The 23,493-nt window shown below is 38.7% G+C and overlaps 1 protein-coding gene across 20 annotated transcripts in view; it reads left to right on the top strand.

Moving 5' to 3' along the window:
- Positions 1-23,493, top strand: part of DTNB (dystrobrevin beta) — a 214,818-nt gene that overhangs the window by 2,822 nt on the left and 188,503 nt on the right. For all 20 annotated transcript variants that reach the window (XM_086700168.1, XM_086700166.1, XM_086700167.1 and 17 more), the window contains exons 2-3: positions 6,737-6,817; positions 12,879-13,092. In XM_086700168.1, coding sequence (XP_086556294.1) covers positions 6,737-6,817; positions 12,879-13,092 — 295 coding nt within the window. The remainder of the gene's footprint in view (positions 1-6,736; positions 6,818-12,878; positions 13,093-23,493) is intronic.

Raw genomic sequence — 23,493 nt, 5'->3', positions numbered from 1 at the left:
TGTCCTCCCTTTTTCTGCCCTCCCCACTCACATGCACTCTCTCTCAAAAATAAATAAACATTAAAAAAATAAAAAAGAAGTGCCTGGGGTGGCTTCAGGAACAAACATGGGCATGTGAGAGAGTACAGTGATGGTCGATATTTGGAATAGAAATTGGGTGTTCTGTGAAGAACTGGGTTTACTGCTTAGTGAATATTATTCTGATATATGAGCCCTGGATAAATTACTATTCTCTGTAACAAACTCAAGGATTTGGACAGTTTGGGAGATGTTTGGTATGGCTTCTTGTCTCTCCTGTTTTTTCACGCGAAGAATTGCATTGGTGGCAGTGATATCTGGCCTACTCTCTCATTTCCTACTCCCCCCAAATCTCCAGCATTATTCCCTTCTATGGATGCAGAAATCATCTTTTGCCAGCCTTATCATACAGTTCTACCCTCTAGGTTTTGGGTTGATTTCATGTCAAGTTTGAATCCAGTGATCTTTCTCCACTCTTTTATTACTCTCAATGGGTAATTAATAGATTTTTACTTAAAAGAGACTTAAAAATTTTTTTAATGTTTATTTTTGAGAGACAGAGAAAGCATGAGCAGGGGAGGTCAGAGAGAAAGGGAGACACAGAATCTGAAACAGGCTCCAGGCTCTGAGCTGTCAGCACAGAGCCTGACGCAGGGCTCGAACCCAAACAACCACGAGATCATGACCTAAGCTGAAGTCGGACGCTTAACTGACTGAGCCACCCAGGCGCCCCGAGACTTTACTTTCTTTGAGCAGTTTTAGGTTCACAGTAAAATTAAGAGGCGGGCACAGAGAGTTCCCATCTATTCCCTGTCTCGACACATGTACAGCCTCCCGCATTATCGACATCCCCCACGAGAGGGTACATTCATTAAAACTGATGGGCCTGTGTTGACAAATTGTAAAACCCAAAGTTCATAGTTTACATGAGGGTCCATTCTGGATGTTGTACATTCTATGGGATTATATTATTTTTAAACGAAGACAGTTTTAATTCTTGTTTTTGAAATTCTTATACCTCTTTTTCATTACCTCCCTACTCATTAGGACCTCTGATATAAGAACAGGAAGAACAGGACGGATAACAGCCACCCTTGTCTTGTTTCGTACTTTAATGGGGATACATGTAGTATTTCACTGTTAAAATGATATTTGTTGCAGGTTTTGTACCCTTTATCAGGTTAAGGAACTACTTCTAGGTTCTAATTTACCGAGAGTTATTACTATTATTTTCTTTATTCTATATATTTATTTATTATTTCTTTAAATTATGAACGAGTATCGAATTTTATCAGATGTTTCCTGCTTCTCTTGAGATGAATGTATTTCTCCTTTATTCTGTAAATATAGTGCTAGGGCTAGCTATCTTTTCCTTTCAGGGTCAGAAAGTGAATATTTTAGGATATGGAGGCCATATAATGAGTTCTCTGTTACAGCGACTGAACTCTGCTGTTATAGCATGAAAGCAGTCATAATAATTTAATAATTTAGATAGGTTGTATTCTTTTTATGTTGTGTGGCTTTATTATTATACCATTGTTATATTTTTCTATAATCTTCTTAAGCTTTTCTGTTTTTTTTTTTAAGCTTTTCTGTTTTTAAAAATTTTTTTTTTTAATGTTTTATTTATTTTTGAGACAGAGAGAGACAGAGCATGAACGGGGGAGGGGCAGAGAGAGAGGGAGACACAGAATCGGAAACAGGCTCCAGGCTCCGAGCCATCAGCCCAGAGCCCGACGCGGGGCTCGAACTCACGGACCGCGAGATCGTGACCTGAGCCGAAGTTGGCCGCCCAACCGACTGAGCCACCCAGGCGCCCCTAAGCTTTTCTGTTTTTAGACCATATATTTAAATTCCATACTATGAAGGGCAGTGAAATTAGTTTATTCTTTCTTTGTTTAATATTTTCTCTTGTAGACTAAGCACTATGAGAATTAGGATCACATCTCTTCATTCCAGTAGGCCCGGTAGCTCGATAAATATTTATTAAAAGAAGACTGGAATAAATTACATAGAAGGAATTTGGTAGTTTACAATTCTTACATGATATAAAACTACTAAGAAAAAGGTGATAAGTTAGAACTGTAGTTTGCAACTCTGGAGGTAAAGTGAAAGCTCTCTAGGTCAGGTGATAAAATGCTGGCGTCAGGCCTCCCTCCAGTCTCAGAGACTGTGATTTCGTTTTTTCTTTTCCCGAATTTTGTCAGTTTTATTGGTCTTTTCAAGGAACTTTTTTGGCTTTTGTCGGTCCTCTCCATGTATTTTGTTTCTTCCTCATTGTTTTGTTCTCTTGTGTTTATTATTTTCTTCTTTCTACTTTAGGCAATTCTGTTGTTCCTTTTTCCAACTGCTTATTTTAACACTTTTTTCTTTCTTATATAAGCACTTAAGAGCTTCTTTCCTGTGATTTTCTATTTTTGTGCTCCATGTGTTCCGATATATGCCATTTTCATGATCACTTCTCTGTGCTTTCTTATTTCTGTTAGGAATTATTTAGAGTACTCTTTTAAAAAAATTTGCAAATAAATGACTTTGAATTAAAAAAAAATACTTAGCTGAATTGGGATATGGATCAGGGAATGAGAGACGTTCTAGAATCTTTGAATTTGGCGATCTTTTTTGTTACATGTTTTTGTAAATATTCCATGAGTGCTTGAAAATAATGTGTATGATTTCTGCATTATTTAGATCAAACTTGTTACATGTTTTATTCATATCTGTTTGGTCCTTATGGATTTGACTCCTTAATTACTAAAAGACGTTAAAAATCTCTGCTTTGATCATAGATTTTAAATTTTTTCCCTTTAGTTCTGTCAGTAGTTTGAAGCTTTTGTTTGTAGATGCGCATGCATTAAAATGTTACGTCTACCTGGGAGATCAAATATTTTGTCATTATGTAGTTACCCTCTTTTTCTAGTAATGTGTTTTGCTGTGAAGTCTATTTTGTTGTTATTAATATGGCTACACCAGTTTTTTTCTTTGGTTAGAATGCTTTGTATAGTATCTTTTCAAAACTTTCTGTATCCTTATCTTTTGTGTGTATCCCCTGGAAACAGCATAAGCTAAGCTATTTAACAACTACCCTTGTGACCGACAGTCTTTGCTTTTTCACTGAAGAATTTATTCTGTTTAATTTTTTTATGAATACAGATAGATTTCATTTTTTCATCCATCTTGCTTTGTGCTTCAAATGTGTCCTTTCTTTTTTCTTTTTTTCTTCCTTTCTTGTCTTCCTTAGATGAATTGAACTTCCTTCCTTCCATTCTACTTTTCCCTCTTCTTGGTTGTGAGTTTTCGTATTCTTTTCCTGTTCTTTTTGTGGCTACCCTAGAAATTCTAATGTCAATTAAAATGAAGTTCAGAGCTTGATATTTATAACTTTGTTCAAAGTAATACTGGAATATAATGTTTTAGAGTAGTTCCTTTATGAAAGATACACCACTTTTAGTATTAACTTTTTTTTTTAATTTTTAAAAATTTTTGATTTTCTGTTTTTAGAGAGAGGAAAAGAGCAAGTAGGGGAGAGGGGCAGAGGAAGGGATAGAGAGAGAGAGAGAGAGAGAGAGAGAGAGAGAGAGAGAGAGAATCTTAAGCAGGCTTCATGCTCAGCACAGAGTTTGATGCAGGGCTTGATCCCATGATCCTGGGATCATGACCTGAGCTGAAATCAAGAGTTGGACGCTCAACCCACTGAGCCACCCATGTGCCTCAGCATTATCTTTTTTAACGCCACAAGTTAGACTTTATAATTCTTTTGTATGATCAGTTTTTCTTTTGTCTCATCTATTTGACTATCACTTTCTTTGCTTGCTTTTAAAATTTCAATATAGGTGTGCCTGGGTGGCTCACTCAATTGAGCATCTGACTCTTGGTTTCAGCACAGGTCATGATCCTAGGGTTGTGGGATTGAGCCCTACAATGGGCTTCACGCTGGGTGTGGAGTCTGCTTAGGATTCTCTCTCTCCTTTTCTGCCTTTATCCCCCATGCACACCTGCTTTCTCTCTCTCTCTCTCTCTCTCTCTCTCTCTCTCTCTCAAATTAAAAAAAAAAATAAATAAAATTTAAATCTAAATCTAGGTGGAGCCAGCCATGTGTCTCTACCATTTCCCTTTGTGGTATCGTTTTTCTTTCTTTCTTTTTTTTTTTTTTTAGTTCACCCCCTGAGAAGTCACCACTCTGTGGTCTGTACCTTCCTCTCTGCTGGGACCTCTGGCTTCATCTCTGGTCCCTAGGGTTTCTAATTGTACTGCCGGAAAAAAAAAAAATAAGGAAGTCATTTATGTTTATATTTGTTACTTATTCAGACTCACTCTCTTGAAAAGTTTTTTTTTTCCTTATTAAAAGTGGTTGTAAGTTTTCGGGACAATTCAGAAATGTTGCTATACTTATATTTATTCAGTTTGTAATCTCTTCTCTCCTTTCTCCTTCTCTTCTCATCTCATCAGTTAGAGGCCTTTCTAACAAAATACACTTACCTCCTTGCACCTCCCATGGTCTGCCGAGCACCTCCAGCAAATCCTATGGCTCCCTCGAACATGGTTTGGAATCCTGTGATCTATCTGAAGAAGGCTAAATGTATCAGCATGTTTACCTGGAGAAAGGAGTTGGCTTTCCCACTACTTTTATCATCTCTCTTTATCAGCTTTTCCAAAATTGTATAGTTTGTCTGATACTTTGACTTTACTTGGTATATTTTTGGGAGGAAGCAGATAAGTCTTTTATACCAGTGACATAGAACTTACTAATTTTCAGTTATTTATCCATTCAGCAACTAGTCTTAGTATGTCCTACTTTTGGGCATATAATAGTGAACAACACAACAATTAAATGGTTTCTGTCTTCATCAAACTTAGTTTCCTGGAAATGGACATAAGGAACGATAGGGCAGTAGGAGCCATGACTGGGGCAGCTCGGCGGAGGGTGGGGAGGTGGGTCCAGGAAAAGATCTGGGAGGAATGATATCTAGGCTGAGTCGGTTCAGTGATGTGATGAAGAAGGGGCTGGAGCAGTAAGTAGCACTTACAAAGGCTCAGATGAGAGGGTTTGGCATGTTTGGGTAATTATATGTAGCCCATACTGATTGGGCTTGGGTGTGAGGTGGAATTTAAGAGTTGCATGAGCCAGACCTTTTAGTTGAGTTGGATAGTTAGGTTTCCCAAACCTAGCTTGATTGTAGGACTCTCTAGACTGAAGATTCCAGGTTCCCCAGGAGACTCTGATACAAGCAGATACAATGAAACTCACCCATTTGATTTTTTGCTTTCCTTGGGATTTGGTTATACAATAGAGATTGATATCCTGTTCTCATGAATGAAGAGAGCCATAATAAAGAAAGAAGAGTTAATCCTTTCTTATCCTTTCCCTCTACGTTTTGGCTACTCAGTATTTCTAGATTGTCTCCTATCTATCCAGGAGCTTCACCGGGCTCTCCACCTGTGGCTAGAGTTTTGCCTGTGTGTTTAGTTAGGACTTTTTGTACCATTTCTTGATAAGCTTGATACGTACTGTCTGACATATTAGTATTAAAGGGACATTTAGTGTATTTCTTATAATGAAGTATTCTCAAAATGAATAATAATGAAATGAACAGTAATCTCTTCTAGTTCAGAATACTCAAAGGGATAATCATTTTAGCTTCTTCACTGGGGACTTTCTGTTCTATTTTTTATGTGCCAAACTACCATATTTTCTGATCAGGAAATCAATATGACGTTTACATAAGGGACATTTTTAAAAAGTGAAGGCTATTCTTAGAGCAGTATATGAGGGTTTTCCTTATAGATATCTGGCAAGAGGACTGCTTCAGAAGAAGGTAAATGTATCAGAAGTTTGAGAACCTGGATGGTTGAATGTTGGTACAATAAGATTTTAATAAAGTTCTAAAGTTACTGATTATATCTTGACTTGTAGAAATTATTTTGGGATTCAGACTGCTGTTAGATTTTAAAAATGATATTATGGCCAGGGATCCCTAGAATGTCTGAATCCTGTGCCATCCCACTGTTACTTCCTTTTTCCACTGGGTTTAGAGGGATATATTTTCACAGCGTAAAAAAAATGGCAAAGGAAAACAGTGATAATTAATTCTTGACTAGCACCTTGAACTTAAGAGTAGAGATTTCTGGCAGACTGGGCTGGAGCTTATGGAGTTTCCCATTTCCCTCAACCAGTTCGCTTTGGACTTGTGTGATACTTGCTCTATTCCATTTTGCAGTACCTAAATCTGACTCTAACTGCACTGGAGAGAGAACCTGAAAGAGAGTGAGTTATATACCATATGTGCTGACTTTTTTGTACGGTTACTTCTCCAGTGGTAAACATGGTGTACAGTCTGATTGATCAGATTAGTAATCTTTCTGTTTGGTTAGTTGGGGATGGAACTTTCCTTTCCCAGCTTCTCACATTAGTTTCCCTAGTGTTTTTCATACAAGTGGTATCGAAGGAAAGATTCACTCTAGTTATGAGTGTTCTCCCTCCGAGTTTTGTTAGGCTGGCAGACAGGATAATATAGGCAGAACTGCTGTCATGGTGCTGGGCATGGAGTGGGCATGAAGAAAGTGTGCCTGACCCTTCCTTACCCCTTTTGTTTTCTCAGAAGAAAACATGTTGCCATGTTATATATAGCCTGTGCCCATGCTGTGGAATAGAGTCACTTCCCAGTATTTAGAAATTAAATGGTAAGTCCAGTTGAACATATGTTGTTTGCCCTTTTTTCAGGTGCTCAGAATTTTGATGTCATACGACTATCAACTTATAGAACAGCTTGCAAATTACGATTTGTACAAAAGCGATGCAACCGTAAGTCATTTTCACTAATTTCTGCGATAGCTGGATAGTGCTCTCAATAATATAAATAAAAGGTTTTAGTATCTTTTGGTCCTCCTGTAATGTTAATTGAATTATTTTTGTCTTGAATGTTTATTAAAATGTAAGCTTTCTCATGGAAAGGACTTGTCCCTCAAAATGTTTACTAAATTCAATAATGTAATTGGTTTCGATGCTGGCATAGTATTAATGTTCTTTAAGTGGGAGAATTGCTTTCTCCTTCTCACTTCTTTAATCAGCTTCTGGAAGAAAAGAAAAACAGTATTTTGATAGAGGTGTGATAAATTAATTTTCTTGATTAAAATGAATTCATGAATCAGCCTTTTCTATAAGTAATCACTCCACAATTGCTACTTATAAAATAAGTAAATAAAAAATATATATGTGTATGTACGGATACATAGATATACACACATGGATATAGAATCTTTCTTAATTAACATGAAGATTAACTTATGACAGAATTATTTCACTTTTCTTGTGTGTATTAATGAAAAACTGTTTTGTGTAATGGAAAGAAAGTTGGCTTTGGAATTGGAAAAACCTTAGTTTAGTCCTGGTTTTGGCATTTACTATAAACACATGATGTTGGGTAAGTCACTTTACATCTAAATACTTTTACCCTACTTGAAGCGTTACTTAAAAGTCCTAGTATGAAATTCTCTCTAGGGAGTTTACCATGCCATCTTAAACTGAAGTCTCTGATTTCTCAAAGCATTGTTTTTCAAATTATGGGTTTTGACCCACTAATGGTTCATGAAATCATTCTGATGGGCTGCAGCCAGATTTTAAAGCACATAATAGAGAAAAAAAGAGAAAGAAAAGAAATCAGAACACGAATTATATGGTAAGACAAAGTATTTTGTGAAACTTTTGTTTTTTATCTATTTAGACGTGTGTGTGTGTGTGTGTGTGTGTGTGTGTGTGTGTGTGTGTGTTAAATATATTTCTGTGGGTTGTGGTAAAAAAGTTTGAAAATCACTATCAGAGCAACTACCGTTTTAATAATTCTTCCTGTAATTATTTTTGGGAAATGGTAGTGTATGTGTGCAGTGTTGAGAGTCTGAAAACAGACTAGTGGCATTAGTAATGTACAGTAAAAAGATGCATTGTTCTAGAAGCTTTATTTTGTCACATATGATTTTTTTCACACGTGAGCTAGGGAGAGAGACAGAGAGAGAGGGAGGGAGGGAGGGAGGGAGGGAGGGAGGGAGGGAGAGGGAGAGAAACTTAAGCAAGCTCCATGCTCAGTGTGGAGCCTGATGTGGGGCTCAGTCTCACGACCCTGGGATCATGACCTGAGCTGAAATCAAGTCAGACACTCAGGGCACCTGGGTGGCTCATATGGGCTCAGGTTGTGACCTCACGGTTAGTGGGATTGAGCCCTGTGTTGGGCTCTGTGCTGACAGCACAGAACCTGCTTGGGATACTCTCTCTCTGCCCCTCCCCTGCTTGTACTCTCTCTCAAAATGAATAAACATTAAAAAAAAAAAAAAAATGAAGCGTCAGACACTTAAGCAACCAAGCCACCCAGGCATCCCTCACATATGATTCTTTAATCAACCTGAAAAATTTTTTTTCTGTGGGTGTATAGTTTAAGTAGGAGTAAAATTTCAGTTTTATCCATATGTATGTTCAATTGTCCCTTACATGGTTTATTGAAAAAACTATCCTTTTTTCTTCACTGCCTCCAAATCTTCTCTTCATATGCATTAGGAGAAATGTATAATTGTTCAGGGGCGCCTGAGTGGCTCAGTCGGTTGAGCATCCGACGTCGGCTCAGGTCGTGATCTCACGGTTTGTGAGTTCAAGCCCCGCGTCAGGCTCTGTGCTGACAGCTCAGAGCCTGGAGCCTGTCCTGGATTCTGTGTCTCCCTCTCTCTCTGCCCCTCCCCTACTTGTGCTCCGTCTCTGTCTCTCAAAAATCAATAAACATTATGGGGCGCCTGGGTGGCGCAGTCGGTTAAGCGTCCGACTTCAGCCAGGTCACGATCTCGCGGTCCGTGAGTTCGAGCCCCGCGTCAGGCTCTGGGCTGATGGCTCGGAGCCTGGAGCCTGTTTCCGATGCTGTGTCTCCCTCTCTCTCTGCCCCTCCCCCGTTCATGCTCTGTCTCTGTCTGTCCCATAAATAAATAAAAACGTTGAAAAAAAAAATTAAAAAAAAAAAATCAATAAACATTAAAAAAAATTAAAAAAAAATGTTCATAGCAGTTTCCGCATATGCTTTTAGACTCATGTGTTCCACTGGTCTATTTGTCTATCCTACCAGTAACTGCTATTATAACTTTATAATAAGTCTTAATATCAGAGCAAGTCTTCCTACTTTGTTTTGTTTTTCTTTTTTTTTCTTTTAATTTTTTTTTAACATTTATTTATTATTGAGAGACAGAGAAGAACATGAGCAGGGTAGGGGCAGAGAGAGGAGGAGACACAGAATCTGAAGCAGGCTCCAGGCTCTGAGCTGTCAGCACAGAGCCCGATGTGGCGCTCAAACTCACAAACCACAAGATCGTGACCTGAGCCGAAGTCAGACGCTCAACCGACTGAGCCACCCAGGCTCCCCTGTTCTGTTTTTCTTTTTAATATTGGGACAGTTTTGGTCTTTTTATATTTATTTTCATATAAATTTTAGAATCTAATTAACAATTTCTACTAAAAAGAAACAATAAAACAACACTGCTGGGATTTTTTTCCATCTTTACTTTTTTTTTTTTTTTAGTTTATTTATTTTGAGAGAGAGATAATGTGAGTGGGGAAGGAGTAAAGAGAGGGAGGGAGAGAGAAAGAGAGAGAGAGAGAGACAGACAGAGAGAGAATCGCAAGTAGGCTCCATGCTGCCAGCACAGAGCCCGATGTGGGGCTTGAACCTGTGAAGCAGTGAGATCATGACCTGAGCTGAAACTGAGTTGGACACTTAACTGATTGAGCCACCCAGGTTCCCCTCTTGATTTCTTTTTAGTTATAATTTACATATAGTAAAATTTATCCTATTTTAACGTATAGCCCTGTGGCATTTTGTTGGGACTGCACTGAATCTATAGATTAAGTTGGGGAGAATCAACATATTTCTAATATTGACATTTCCTCCAATGAACATGGTATGTTCCTGCATTTATTTAGCTCTTTAATTTCTGCCAGTTAAATTATAATTTTTTTTGTTTTTTTGTGGAGATGTTTGCACTTCTTCCATTGGATTTATTCCTAAATTTTTGATGATTTATGATACTATTATAAATAGTATATAAAATTTAATTTTATTTTTCTTTCTTTTTTATTTTATTTTATTAAAAAAGTTTTTTTGGGGGGCGCCTGGGTGGCTTGGTTGGTTAAGCGTCCAGCTTCAGCTCAGGTCATGATCTCACAGTCCGTGAGTTCGAGCCCCGCGTTTGGGCTCTGTGCTGACAGCTCGGAGCCTGGATCCTATTTCAGATTCTGTGTCTCCCTCTCTCTCTGCCCCTCCCCTGTTCATGCTCTGTCTCTCTCTGTCTCAAAAATAAATAAATGTTAAAAAAAAAAATTTTTTAAATAAAAAAGTTTTTTTTTTTAATGTTTATTCATTTGTGAGAGATGGAGAGAGACAGAGCATGAGCGGGGGAGGGGCAGAGAGAGAGGAAGACACAGAATCTGAAGCAGGCTCCAGGCTCTGAGCGTCAGCACAGAGCCTGATGCGGGGCTCAAACCCATGGACCATGAGATCATGACCCAAGCTGAAGTTGATTGCTCAACTGACTGAGCCACCCGGGCGCCTCTTGTTTTATTTTTTTAAATGAGAGAGAGAGAGAGAGAGAGAGAGAGAGAGAACTGGAGGAGGGGCAGAAGGAGAGAGAGAATCCTAAGCAGGCTTCATACCCAGCACAGATCCTGGCACTGGGCTCAGTCTCACAACTGTGAGATCATGACCTGAGCCAAAGTCAGGAGTTGGATGCTTAACTGACTGAGCCATCCAGGCACCCCTAAAATTTCATTTTCTGTTACTAATAGAAATACAGTGACTTTTATATCTTGACTTGTATCTAGCAATCATTCCAGACTCAAATATCAGTTTTAGTAATTTATCTGGAGAATCTTTGATAGTCTATGTGTAGAATTTTGTCATTTCTGAATAATGACAGTTAAATTTCATCATTTCTGAAACTTACATGGATAATTATTGCTTATTTATTTTGGTTTAGGACCCAAAATACAATAGAGATGATGATAGTTGGCATTTCCTTTTTTTTTTAATTGAAGTGTAGTTGCTACACAATGTTACATTTATTTCACATACACAACACAGTGATTCTACAACTCTGTATGTTACAATATGCTCACCGCAAGTGTAGCTGCCATCTGTCACCATACGGTGCTATTACGGTACCATTGACTATATTCCCTATGCTGTGCTTTTTATTCCCATGACTTACTCATTCCATAACTAGAAGCCTGTTATCTCCCGCTCCTCTTCACCCATTTTGTCCATCCCCCCACCCTCTTTCCTTTGGCAAGGATTAGTTTGTTTTCTGTATTTATGGGCCTGTTCTGTTTTTTGTTTGTTTGTCCATTTGTTTTTTACATTCCACGTATAAGTGAAATCATATGGTATTTGTCTTTCTCTGTCTGACTTATTTCACTTAGCATAATACCCTCTAGGTCCATCCATGTTGCAAATGGTAAGATCCCATTCTTTTTCATGGCCGAGTAATATTCCATTCTCTATATATGCCACATCCTTTTTATTTATTCATCTATTGGTGGACACTTAGGTTGCAACCATATATTGGCTAGTGTAAATGATGATGCAATGAACATAGAGGTGCATATATATTTTCAAATTAGTGTCTTTGTTTTCTTTGGGCAAATACCCAGTAGTAGAATTACTGGATCATATAGTATTTTAATTTTTAATTTTTTGAGGAACCTCCATACTGTTTTCCACAGTGGCCATACCAATTTACATTTGATGGTGAGCCTTTCTTATCTTATTCACATATCAGAGGAAAAGCTTTCAACATTTTACTTTTAAGTAATATGTTTGCTGCAGTTTTCTGTAAATACCCTTAATCAGATTAAGGACATCCCCTAGTATTGTGTTTCTTCATTTCTGAACATAAAGTTTATTTGAAAAGTGTTTGTTTTTTTTTTTGATGATTTCTGACAATCTCATTTTGATCAAAGAACATGGTTGATATTACTTGAATCCTTTGAAATTTGCCTAGATTAGCTTTATAACTCAGGATAAGCTCAATTTTCAGACAGGTGCTTTGCGCTCTTGAAAATAAAGCATATTCTCTAATCACTAGGGGCAGTAATTCATATAGTGCCCTTTATGCCTACTCTTAATTGTCTACATCCGCACTTATGCTTTTGTATGTTTCTTCTATCACTTACTAAGGGAAATGTGTTAATTTCTCCCACTAAGCTTGTGAAATTTGTCTCCTTGAGGTTCTGTTAAATTTTACAATATATACTTTTGATGCTATTGTAGGGGAGGCAAAACTTTACCCTCTTAGGGTCTCTGGTTGGGCCTGAGAATTAAATGGACATAGACAGATTGGCAGTTTTGCACACAGAGTTTTCCTGTACCTGGGAGCTCCCATAGGAAGATGAAGAACTGAAGGGGTGAGGAGGCATCAGTGCTGATACACTAGGAAGGAAGGAGTAGCACTTGTGGAAAAGTAACTAAAATACATGGGGAGACTCAAGGAAGATAAGGGTTATTTTAACAAAGTCTATGCAGATTTCTCTTGGATTCAGTTCACTGTCTCTGGGGATAAGAATGTTTCTTTCCCTTTGGAATAAGGAGGGCATCTTTCACTTGGGAGTTTATTTCCTGCTTTCAGGAAAAAAAGAGGAGTTTAACATGACCTTCTTGGCACCTGCTGTTTTTCAAGTGTCTTTAGCTCAAAATAATCCTTATGCCAAAGTGGCATGTTTTGGGGTCCTATTCTGCCTCCTTTCACTATTCTATTAGATATAAATAAATGAAAAGTTCTTAGATCTTTCTGGTGAAATAAAACTTTTAAGTTGTTGGCAATTTATTTCCTTTGTGTTTCAGTCCATCTTGTTGATATCTGGAACATGATTGAAGCCTTCCGAGACAATGGCCTTAATACACTGGACCATACCACTGAGATCAGCGTGTCCCGCCTCGAAACTGTCATCTCCTCTGTCTACTACCAGCTGAACAAGCGCCTTCCTTCTACTCACCAAATCAGTGTGGAGCAGTCGATCAGCCTCCTCCTCAACTTTATGATTGCTGCATATGACAGGCTAGTACCTTACATGTTTACTTCATTTTAAGAATGTTTGTCTCTTAGTCATCCTTCTTCCAGAGTGTCTTGCTGAGTTGTCAACTTGGAATCACAGTTAAAAGGGAAATTACTCCATAGGAGTTCCTTCTAAAGACTGGTTAAATGCCAGAGTGACTTACTATCACATATTAAACTGCATAAAATTATGGAGAATCACAACACTGAGACATAGTGTTTGGTAACATTGTAAGTACCTTAGTATAAGCTGTTCTCTATCCAGAGAAGTATAGCTAAGTTGTGAATTTGATTATGAGGCTTTCTATTTCACCTTGAAGCTAACCTTTATTTACTCTGGAATAGTAAATGCCCCTTGACTCTAGTCTTGTTTTCTTCTCTTTATGTTTAGGATGCTGTTTTAATTTTTTTCAGTGCAGAACATTACCTTATACACCTTATAACACTAGAAGAAAACTATTTAAATGTACTACAAATTAAAACAAATAATTGGCTATATTTGTATTCATAGAGAATTAAGTTGGTATTGTAAAAAGCAAAAAAGAAATCATAAATGATGGAAGCATAGAATTTAATGTTTATATTGCGGGAACCAAGACTTTAGATTTTTGATTTCTGCTATACTGACAACCGTCCACTTTGGATGGGTTAATTCTTTCTGCTTCATTTTTTTCTCCCTGTAGACCTACTTTGAGTTTATACATTTGTAAAATGCTTTTATTTATTATACTTCATAATATTGAAGATTCTGTGCCTTGATAAAACTCTGCAGGTGACAAAGTCAAGTCACAACATAGGCACTCACTAAATTTATAACATTTTTATAAGATGTTATCAAATTATTGTATCCATTTAATAGAAAATTATTTTAGGAAATTTGAATTTTTAAAACAAGAGTACACATGAGACATAAGTCCCAGAATTGAATGCCATTTTGTTAGTAATTAGATTAGTGAATCCATAAGGTTAATTTTATATTGTCCAAGGAATGACTCTTTGGATACAAAGACCTTAGTAAAAATGTTATTCTGTGGTGAATAAGCAGCACTTATCATGACACTAACTCAGTGAGTAAATCAGTTCAGGATTGCACAATACAAATTAATTCAAGAAACAATTTTTTTTTATACAAAATCAGAAATAAAAGTCATCTTACTTTTAAACAATGATAAAGCAGAAATTATATAAACTTTGATTTTATAACCATATCAAATAAGTTAAGTACTATGGCTAAGGAAGGAAGAAGGCAGAGCAAAGAGACAGCAAGAGAGAGAACAGGAATACCCAACTTAGGAGCAGAAGGTGCAGAGGTTCTGGGACATATTCAGAGATGGCTAGACACATCCAGAGGGAGACAACGGAAAACAGTAAGCAAACAGTAAATCATATGAAGACAATCCATAGAAGGGCATGCTACAGAGAACTAGGAAAAACAAAAAAAGATGAGTAAGTTAAGAAGAGGAAGGACTGTAGTATGACAGTGGTGAATTTGGTAATTCTCACATCATATCCTATTTAAAACTTTGGCCATAGGCATCAATAAATCCTTATATCACTGCTAACCTTGAAATCTTGAGTGTGTGTGTGCGCGTGCACGCGTGTGCGCCTGTGTATACATATGTATATATATGTACATACGTAACGTACATATGTATGTATATGTATATATGATAACATCTTGTTTCACTCTCTGGTAATTTGAGATTGGCTTTCACATACTGGAAAAATGAAAGGATCTGGTTATTGGAATTTTATTTTTGAAAATCGTAGCATTTTGTGAAATATTTCAAGTATTAGTCTCTGTATTGATTGGCCTCTTTATTACTTAGGCTGGAGAGTGCCTTTGATATGTAGAGTATGTAGTTTTTCATTTTTTTAAGTACGCTTCACACTCAGCGTAGAGCCCAACGTGAAGCTTGGTCTCCCGACCCTGAGATCAAGACCTGAGCTGAGATCAAGAGATGGATGCTTAACCCACTGAGCCCCCCTGGCACTCCTCTAGTTCTTTATTTTAATTAATATTTTCAGGATTTCATATTTTATAATTCCTAAGTTAGAATTTGAAGCACTAATTTGATTATTCTTAAATTCCCTTACCTCTGAATTTACAGTCAAATTTTGGCCAGCGTGTTTTGTTACAATTAAAATACATTGTAAGGCTGTAAAACAATAGTAAGAAACAAATAGGATCCAGACTTTGTTCCTCAAGTGTGTATCTTCTTAGGAATTATTTTCTTTTTCTGCTGAGGATTTACAATATCTTATATTTGACAACTAAAACACAGAGAACAATGTTGTAAACATCTGTGTGTAGGACATTAGTAAAAGCTATGAGGAATAGCCAAAACACTTGGGTAGCCTCATTTTTTTCCTTATCAGGTCTTTAGTATAATAATATTGGTGGTAGTCATCTGGTCTGGTCTGAAGGTACAGCAGGCGATGCTGAGGGACTAGAACTCTTCCTTACTCTTCTTCAGTTGAGCCAATTCCATTATTTAGGGCTTGTGATTTGCAAACTCCCTTTCCATCACCAAAGTCTGTGTTAGGTCGGCGTCTTTAGTTGTAAGCAGTAGGAAGCCCACTGACGCGTGTGCTTTTGTAGCAGTGGGCCAATAGGCTCACATCACCAAGGAGCCCAGAGGCCCAGAGGCAGGCCAGCCCTCTGTCTTCTTGCATCAGAGCTCTCGCTTCCATTTTTCTCTTCGTAGTGGTTGTGGTTTTGCCCTCCTCTTGTATCAGCTTCATCCTTTTGCTACATCAAAAAATGCCTGCTGTCAGCTACTACATGCTTCCTGTTTCAAGTCTAGGTAGCGGGAGAGAGCTGGTTTCTTTCAACACCAAACAAAAGTATATGAGCCTCCCTCCAGAAATGTGCATTTGGGCCATGCATGTGTAGATGTGATGCTTTTTAGCTCAAACAGATCAGGATTTGTGTCTCTGGAGTAGAGTGGTTAAATTCTTCCCCTCATTACATGATGCCTCACAGTGGTGGGGGGTGTGGTTGGACTAGCTATGAAGGAGATGGCTACGTGTCAACCCGAAACTGCTCACTGAGCATCATAAACTTGTGGCTCCCTTTCTTGTTAAACGGCCCTGTTCTCCACCCAGCTCCTTAAATCTGAAACCTGAGAATCACTTACACCCTTCCTTCTTCTCCACTCCCATTTCCATGCCAGTTACCAAGGCCTGTCATTTCTACATCTGTTTAAAAAAAATTTTTTTTTAAATTTTACATTTATTGATTTTTGAGAGACAGGGTGAGACAGAGCATGAGCAGGGGAGAGGGAGACAGAGAACAAGACACAGAATCCGAAGCAGGCTCTAGGCTCTGAGCAAGTGTTCAGATGGAGCCCGATGTGGGGCTCGAAGCCACGAACCGTGAGATCATGACCTGAGCTGAAGTCGAATGCTCAACCGACTGAGCCACCCAGGTGCCCCCATTTCTCCATCTTGACTCGCTCAGGTCTGTGTGCATCTCTCTGGCCCTACTACCACCCAGCCTGCCACCGTCATCTTCTGCCTGGACTGCTTCCGGGGCTTCTAACTGATCTTTTTACACGTGCTTTCTTCCCTCATTCGTTCTTAGAGGTAATAAACATCATGAGCCCTACTATCTAACCCAGGAACTTGAACATTAGCAATAACTTAGGTTTATCTCTCCTGTCCCATCCCACTGACCTGCACATAACTAAAGTGAATCCGATTCTGATTTTGCGTTACTGTGTTCTTCTTAACAGTTTTTTCCCCACGTGTATAGGCATAAACACAGTGTTGTTTAATTTTAATTATTTTTACTAATTGTAAAAAAGAAATTCAGTGCTCGCTTCGGCAGCACATATACTAAAAAAGAAATTCATGCTGTCTGGCTGTCTGTACTATTACCTCATTTACTTTTTTCATTCATTTCATTTTTTTTTTTTTAACTTTTTTTATTTTTGAGACAGAGAGAGACAGAGCATGAACGGGGGAGGGTCAGAGAGAGGGAGACACAGAATCGGCAGCAGGTTCCAGGCTCTGAGCCTTCAGCACAGAGACTGACGCGGGGCTCGAACTCACGGACTGCAAGATCATGATGTGAGCCGAAGTTGGCTGCCTAACCGACTGAGCCCCCAGGCACCCCCAGGCGCCCCCAAGTGCCCCCATTCAGTAATATATTGTAACACTTCATTCATGTTGCATGTAGCCATAGTTCAGTTATTCTCGCTGTTGCACAACGTTCTGTTGTAATACTGTACCTGTCGTTTTCTCCAGGTTCTTGCTTCGGGAAACAGCACTGCCTGGAGGGCCCTGGCTCATGCGTACAAGTGTTCTAGACTGCTCTCTTGGTCCTAAACTGAGGAATGGAATTGCCAATTCGGGGTGGGGGGGAGGTGCGGTACATGAAATTCAGCTTTAGAGGATAGTATCAAATTATTTTAACAAATTATACCAGTGCATAAGAGATCCTTTCAATCCACATTCTTTCTGAAAGTTTTAGAATTGTCAGACTTTTTAGTTTTTGCTAAGTGATACCTCATTGTCTTGATTTGCATTTTCTTGATTATCAAGCATGTCTTCATGGGTTTCTTAACCAAATATATTACTTCTGTGAAATGCCTCTTCGTGTCTTTTGCCTGTCGTTCTAGCGTGTTGTTTTTTCTTTTTGTACTGATTGTAGGGGCTCTTCATAGACTCTCGATGACAGTTTTTTCTTGGTTATATGTGTTGCACGTATGTTCTCTCCATTTACTTTTCATAGGATATCTTTCTCTTCAAATGTTTTTAATGAAAAATTTCAAATATTTACAAACATAGAAAGAATATTATAATAAATCTCAAGCTATCTATCACTCAGCTTCAGTAATTACCAGCACATCCCCAAACTTACCTCATCTGTATCCTCAGGATCTTCACCTCCACCCTCCCTCTTTTCATGCCTTCTTTGAAGCAGATCTCAAGTATCATTGTTTCATATGTAAATATTCCAGTGCCTACATTCTAATGTGTTGCAGTACCATTTTCCCTCAGCTTTGCTCCAAGAAATACTACTGCTTAGAATGGAATGAAATTACACCTTAAATGGAACAAACCTATAAAGAAATCATACATCTAATGAAACTAGGTTTGGATAAAATCTTCAAAATACATCAGTATTGAACATATTAATGAAAGGTCAGAGTTATTGTTTATCATCTAAAAGAGCAGTATAAAACACTCTTGCTACTTTGAACAATCTAAAGATTTCTTTAGTGTCATGAGTTTTATGTATCCAATTTTGATGGGTAAATATGGAAGAAGTTGCTGTGTAGTTTGGAAATATGGCTAAGAACTGTTTTAAAGTCTTGCTCTGACAATTTGGACATATTTAAAAGTTTCCATGGTTTCCTCTTAATACTGAATGCTAAAAACAAAACAATATAAAAAAAACAAAGCAAAAACAAACTCTTTCATTCTAAATAAAGCAGTTGTATTCCTTAATTTTGAATATGCCCAGCTAGCGTATTATGGAATGGATGTTGCTGAAAAAGATAACATTAGGTTACAGTCTTCCTCATTTGTGATTTTTAAGCAAAACTATCATATCCTGGGAGGCATAAATACTTGATATATTTATGTGCAGTATTTACTGTTATCTCTGCTTGTTGTCAGATGGATTCAGGATGGCAAGAAAAAATACAGCCAAATACAAGTGGGAGAGAACTAGGACTGAGTGGGAAGAGTTTGGGGTTCACAGAAGCAGCACATTTAACTCTTGCAAGGATGTGAGCATAACTCCTTTAGGAAATTTCCGGGGGTTGGTGGAGAATGAGGTAGGGATTTGGGGTGTTTTAAAAAGGTGAAATCCTCAGCAGAAACCTTGTGTGAAATGGAGAGAAACAGCTGCTCTGGTGGACCAGGAGGAGGACAGCCCACCTGCCTGCCCTGCATCCCCCACACTGCCTGGTGGGTGTCTTGATGGTGTCACCAGAACTGGTTCACTGAGTCACAGTCTGAGTACTTGGTGCCAGGATTATTCAGGGAGCAGAAATGAGTGAACTTGAAGTTCACTTACTCTTCCCATCACTTACTCATTATTTTGTAGCTTTTCTTTCAAGAGAAGTCATGCATTCATGTTAATTTTCAAAGAATCTTCTTGATTCCAGGATATGCAGATCTGAAAAGGGTTTGACCATTAGCTAATATTTCAGAAAAACAATTTTTTGCTAATTATTTTGGCCTTATCTTACTGTTTCCTTTTTATGTGTTTATTTTTGTATTGTTTTTTTTTTAATGTTTATTAAAATTTTTTTTTAAATATTTGTTTATTTTTGAGAGAGAGAGAGAGACAGAGCACGAGCGGGGAAGGGGCAGAGAGAGAGGGCGACACAGAATCTGAAGCAGGCTCCAGGCTCTGAGCTGTCAGCACAGAGCCCGATGTGGGGCTTGAACTCAAGAACCGTGAGATCATGATCTGAGCCGAAATTGGACAATTAACCGGTTAACTGACTGAGCCACCCAGGGGCCCCCTAAATGTTTATTTATTCTTGAGAGAGAGAGAGAGAGAGAGAGAGAGAGAGAGAGAGAGAGAGAGAGTGAGAGCATGAGCAGGGGAGGAGCAGAGTGGGAGAGAGGGGCAGAGGATCTGAAGCAGGCTCTGCATGCTGACAGCAGTGAGCCTGATGTGGGGCTAGAACCCACAAAGTGTGAGATCATAACCTGAGCCAAAGTTGGATGCTTAACCAACTGAGCCACCCAGGTGCCCCTATTTTTTGTTTTTGTTTTTAAGAAAAGGCAAGAAAGGGCATGCTTCTTCTGAGTGTGTTACTTTTTCCTTGCCTTTGTTTCTCTGAAAGTGAGGAGAGAGGTAGTAACAGAGAGATCTCTAGTCCATTCGGTACCTCCAAATTAATCTGATTAAGACACCTTTTTCACCTCAAGAACCTTCCAAAACTCCCTGTGGTTTTTGAACAAGATTCGTACTCCTCACTTCTAATGGTGTCAGTCCTTGATTCCCTGTACATACCAAGCTCTCAGTAAACTACTTGAGGCACTTCTCAGTTTTTCTAATATGATATGCTCCCATTTCTCTCCAAGCATACTTACCCCAACCCCTACCCCACCCCGCTCAAGTTTTTATATACTCTGTAGCCTTCCTTTTTACCACCAACCCCACTTTTATCCCTTTGATGACCTATGGTATTTGTCTGTGTTATTATTTTGACCTTAAGTTATACAATGCTCTAAACTGCTTCGTAAGTGTACAAATAAGGTTGAAAGCCCTTGAGAGCAGAGATTCTACCTTATACTTCTTTGATTACTTGATAAACACAATGCTGAATTCTTAATAAATATTTGTAAGGTTGAAATGAAAATTAGCAGGCATTCTGATTGTGATAAAACTGAATAATATTCTAAGTTGATTTTACTTGATTAAGCCATTTGACATTTGCCAAATGGATTCTTGATTTGCAGGTGATTATTGCATAATCCATTCACTGTGAAGTTTTGTAAATTAAGATTAATTGGAAAAATATGAGTTTTTGAAAATCAACAAGAAATGTTCTTTTACTTTTAGCTGCATGTGGTAATTGGACTAGTAGCAGTGTTTGTAAAGTAGAAGTCTATTTTTATGTGAGAAGTACTAATTTATGGTTGGCAGCAGCCACAATTGTTTGTTAAAGATGTAGAAACAGCTTGTTTCTTAAGTAAAAAATGCCCCCTGTAGTCTTGTTTTCAAAAGTATTAATTTGCATAGCAAGTTCTTCTTAGCGCAAAGCTATAAACACCATCCAGATTAGGTTAGTTTAAATATTTTTTTAAAAATAGGTAGAATTTGAGACTTTGCTGAACTGAAACGAGCAAGCTCCCAGCGAAAGGGCACAGGTGAGGACGGCGAGGCTTCTGAAGGTGCCTGCATGTTAAAACATAGCAGTGTTTATTCAGGGTGACTCACTGTCTGCTTAGCTTGGCACGGAGCTCATCGTGGTGTTTTCTCAGTATTGGATAATAAGAACTCTTTTTAGAAGTCATGTGCATGGTTTATTGTCAGACCATAAAATGATAGGTCTGTAGCAGTGAATCATGCAGGGAAGTCTGAGAAAGAGAGGCATGATATTTCTTACCGAGGGAGGGTGCTCCCTGGACAGACTCTGGGTGGGGTTAAAATAACAAGTTTCCTTACTCCCATCATCCTCAACAAACACTACCTGTTTGCCCTCTCATTTTAGTATCTTTATGCAGGGGTTAATATTTACTGTTACTTGTTTTTTTAAAATAATTTTTTCACATTTATTTATTTTTGAGAGAGAGAGAGAGCATGAGCAGGGGAGGGGCAGAGAGAGAGAGGGAGACACAGAATCTGAAGCAGGCTCCAGGTTCTGAGCTGTCAGCACAGAGCCCAACGCGGGGCTTGAACTCAAGGGTGAGATCATGACCTGAGCCAAAGTCGGACGCTCAACTGACTGAGCCACCCAGGCACCCCTACTGTTACTTATTAAGTATTCACCTACTAACTCTGAAGCTGTCATAGGTCAGATTTTCAGTTGAACCACTTTTTTTTTTTTGTGATAAAACCGAATCCTATTCAAAGACAACGGATTCTGGGATGAACTTGGATTTTACCTCGGAAGGACTGAGAACATAGGTGTTGGGGAGGTTGTGTGTGCCACGACCAAGGGCAGCTAACCCTTGAGTTTTAAATGTAACTTGACTTGTATACAGGTTAAATTCAGGTGTCTGCTGGGAAGGATTGAGACTGAGTTTTTCCAAGAAGAAAGAATCAAGTAGATAAAGGACATAATCACAGGGTGTTAGGCTGCTAAGTGGCTGCAGCTCCTCTCTGCTGCCTCTAATTCTAGGCAAGAATGCAGGGGCGATAAGGCAACCCTAGAGAACACAGTGACAGTGACACTTTCCCTTTGCTTTGTTTGGGGGCAGCTGCAGGAAGTTTTAGTTAGGCTTAAAGTAGACTGAGGAACCCAGTGCCAAGAAAAGCATTCAGAGCAAAGGAGTAAATGCTGACGTTTGGCCTACTAAGCAAACAGTTGAGAGGTGGGGGAGCTAAGATTCTTTCTGTTTGAAGAGAAAAATGTAAATAACGTGATTTCAGCAAGAATTCTGAGTATACCCTTTCACTAATTTTATTAAGTGATTATTTCTGTATGCTAAATTATACTTAGATTTTACATCAGTATCTTTAGTAAGTATTTAAAGTATCCTTAAATACACCATTTCTTAATTTGTTTATATCAGTATTTACTTTTGAAAGGTTGAATAAACCTTTTGATGGTTGAAACTGTGAGCCTAAAACTGTAAGCATTGTAAGTGGGAAGGTTAGTTCGTAATTCAGACCTGAACCCACTGCCCCATTTTCAGGATACACAATTATATATTTATAAACAGATTCTTTAAAAATTTTTTTTTCAACGTTTTTTTATTTATTTTTGGGACAGAGAGAGACAGAGCATGAACGGGGGAGGGGCAGAGAGAGAGGGAGACACAGAATCGGAAACAGGCTCCAGGCTCCGAGCCATCAGCCCAGAGCCTGACGCGGGGCTCGAACTCCCGGACCGCGAGATCGTGACCTGAGCCGAAGTCGGACGCTTAACCGACTGCGCCACCCAGGTGCCCCATATAAACAGATTCTTAAACATGTTCAGTAAGCGTCATTCCTAAATCTCTCTGTCTGTAGGTCCTCATGATCCTTAATCTCAGATACCGCTCCTTTCTCCTTACTTAAAACACCCCCCACCTTGCTTATACGTTCCCTTTATCCTCTTGAGTTACACATTGACACGTACATGGATTTCCCCTCACCCTCAATAAAGCATGTGATGTTACGCGCACACATATTAGCACACCCCAAAAGGGCATGCAGGCAGAAAGGGGAGAAGATTCACGGTGCGATGGGTGGGAGATTATGTGTGGATATTGCTGTGTGGCTGTACAAATAGGAAAATGGTTGGAAAGTAGATCTGAGAGATGACGAATTAAGGGACCACACGTTACTGATAATAGTTGCGGGGTGACACACACACACTGTCCTGTTAATACGTCTGATCAGAGGTCAGTCATTGAGATTAGTAATAATCTTAATGAGTGGAGGGGTGGCTCAGTCGGGTAAGTGTCCATCTTCAGCTCAGGTCATGATCTTGGGGTTCATGGGTTTGTGCTCCATGTCGGGCTCTGCGCTGACAGCTCAGAGCCTGGAGCCTGCTTTGGATTCTGTGTCTCCCTCTCTCTCTGCCCCTCCCCTGCTCACGCTGTGTCTCTCCCTCTCTCAAAAATAAATAAACATTAAAAAAAGTATAAAAAATAACGAGTGGAAAAGGATACAAGTGCTGATCTAAGTCAGTTGAGAAGGATGTTGTTATCCTGTATTTGAATATAAGACTTTCTGAATTTGGAACTAATATCTGCATTAAAGCTGAGTAAAGAATATTTGAA

Source organism: Puma concolor, chromosome A3 (genome assembly GCF_028749965.1).
Source record: "Puma concolor isolate L17-30 chromosome A3, mPumCon1.1.hap2, whole genome shotgun sequence".
In the NCBI taxonomy this organism is placed as follows: Eukaryota; Metazoa; Chordata; class Mammalia; order Carnivora; family Felidae; genus Puma; species Puma concolor.
The sequence above is the reverse complement of the archived record's forward strand: the minus strand, read 5'-3'. Positions and strand labels throughout refer to the sequence as shown.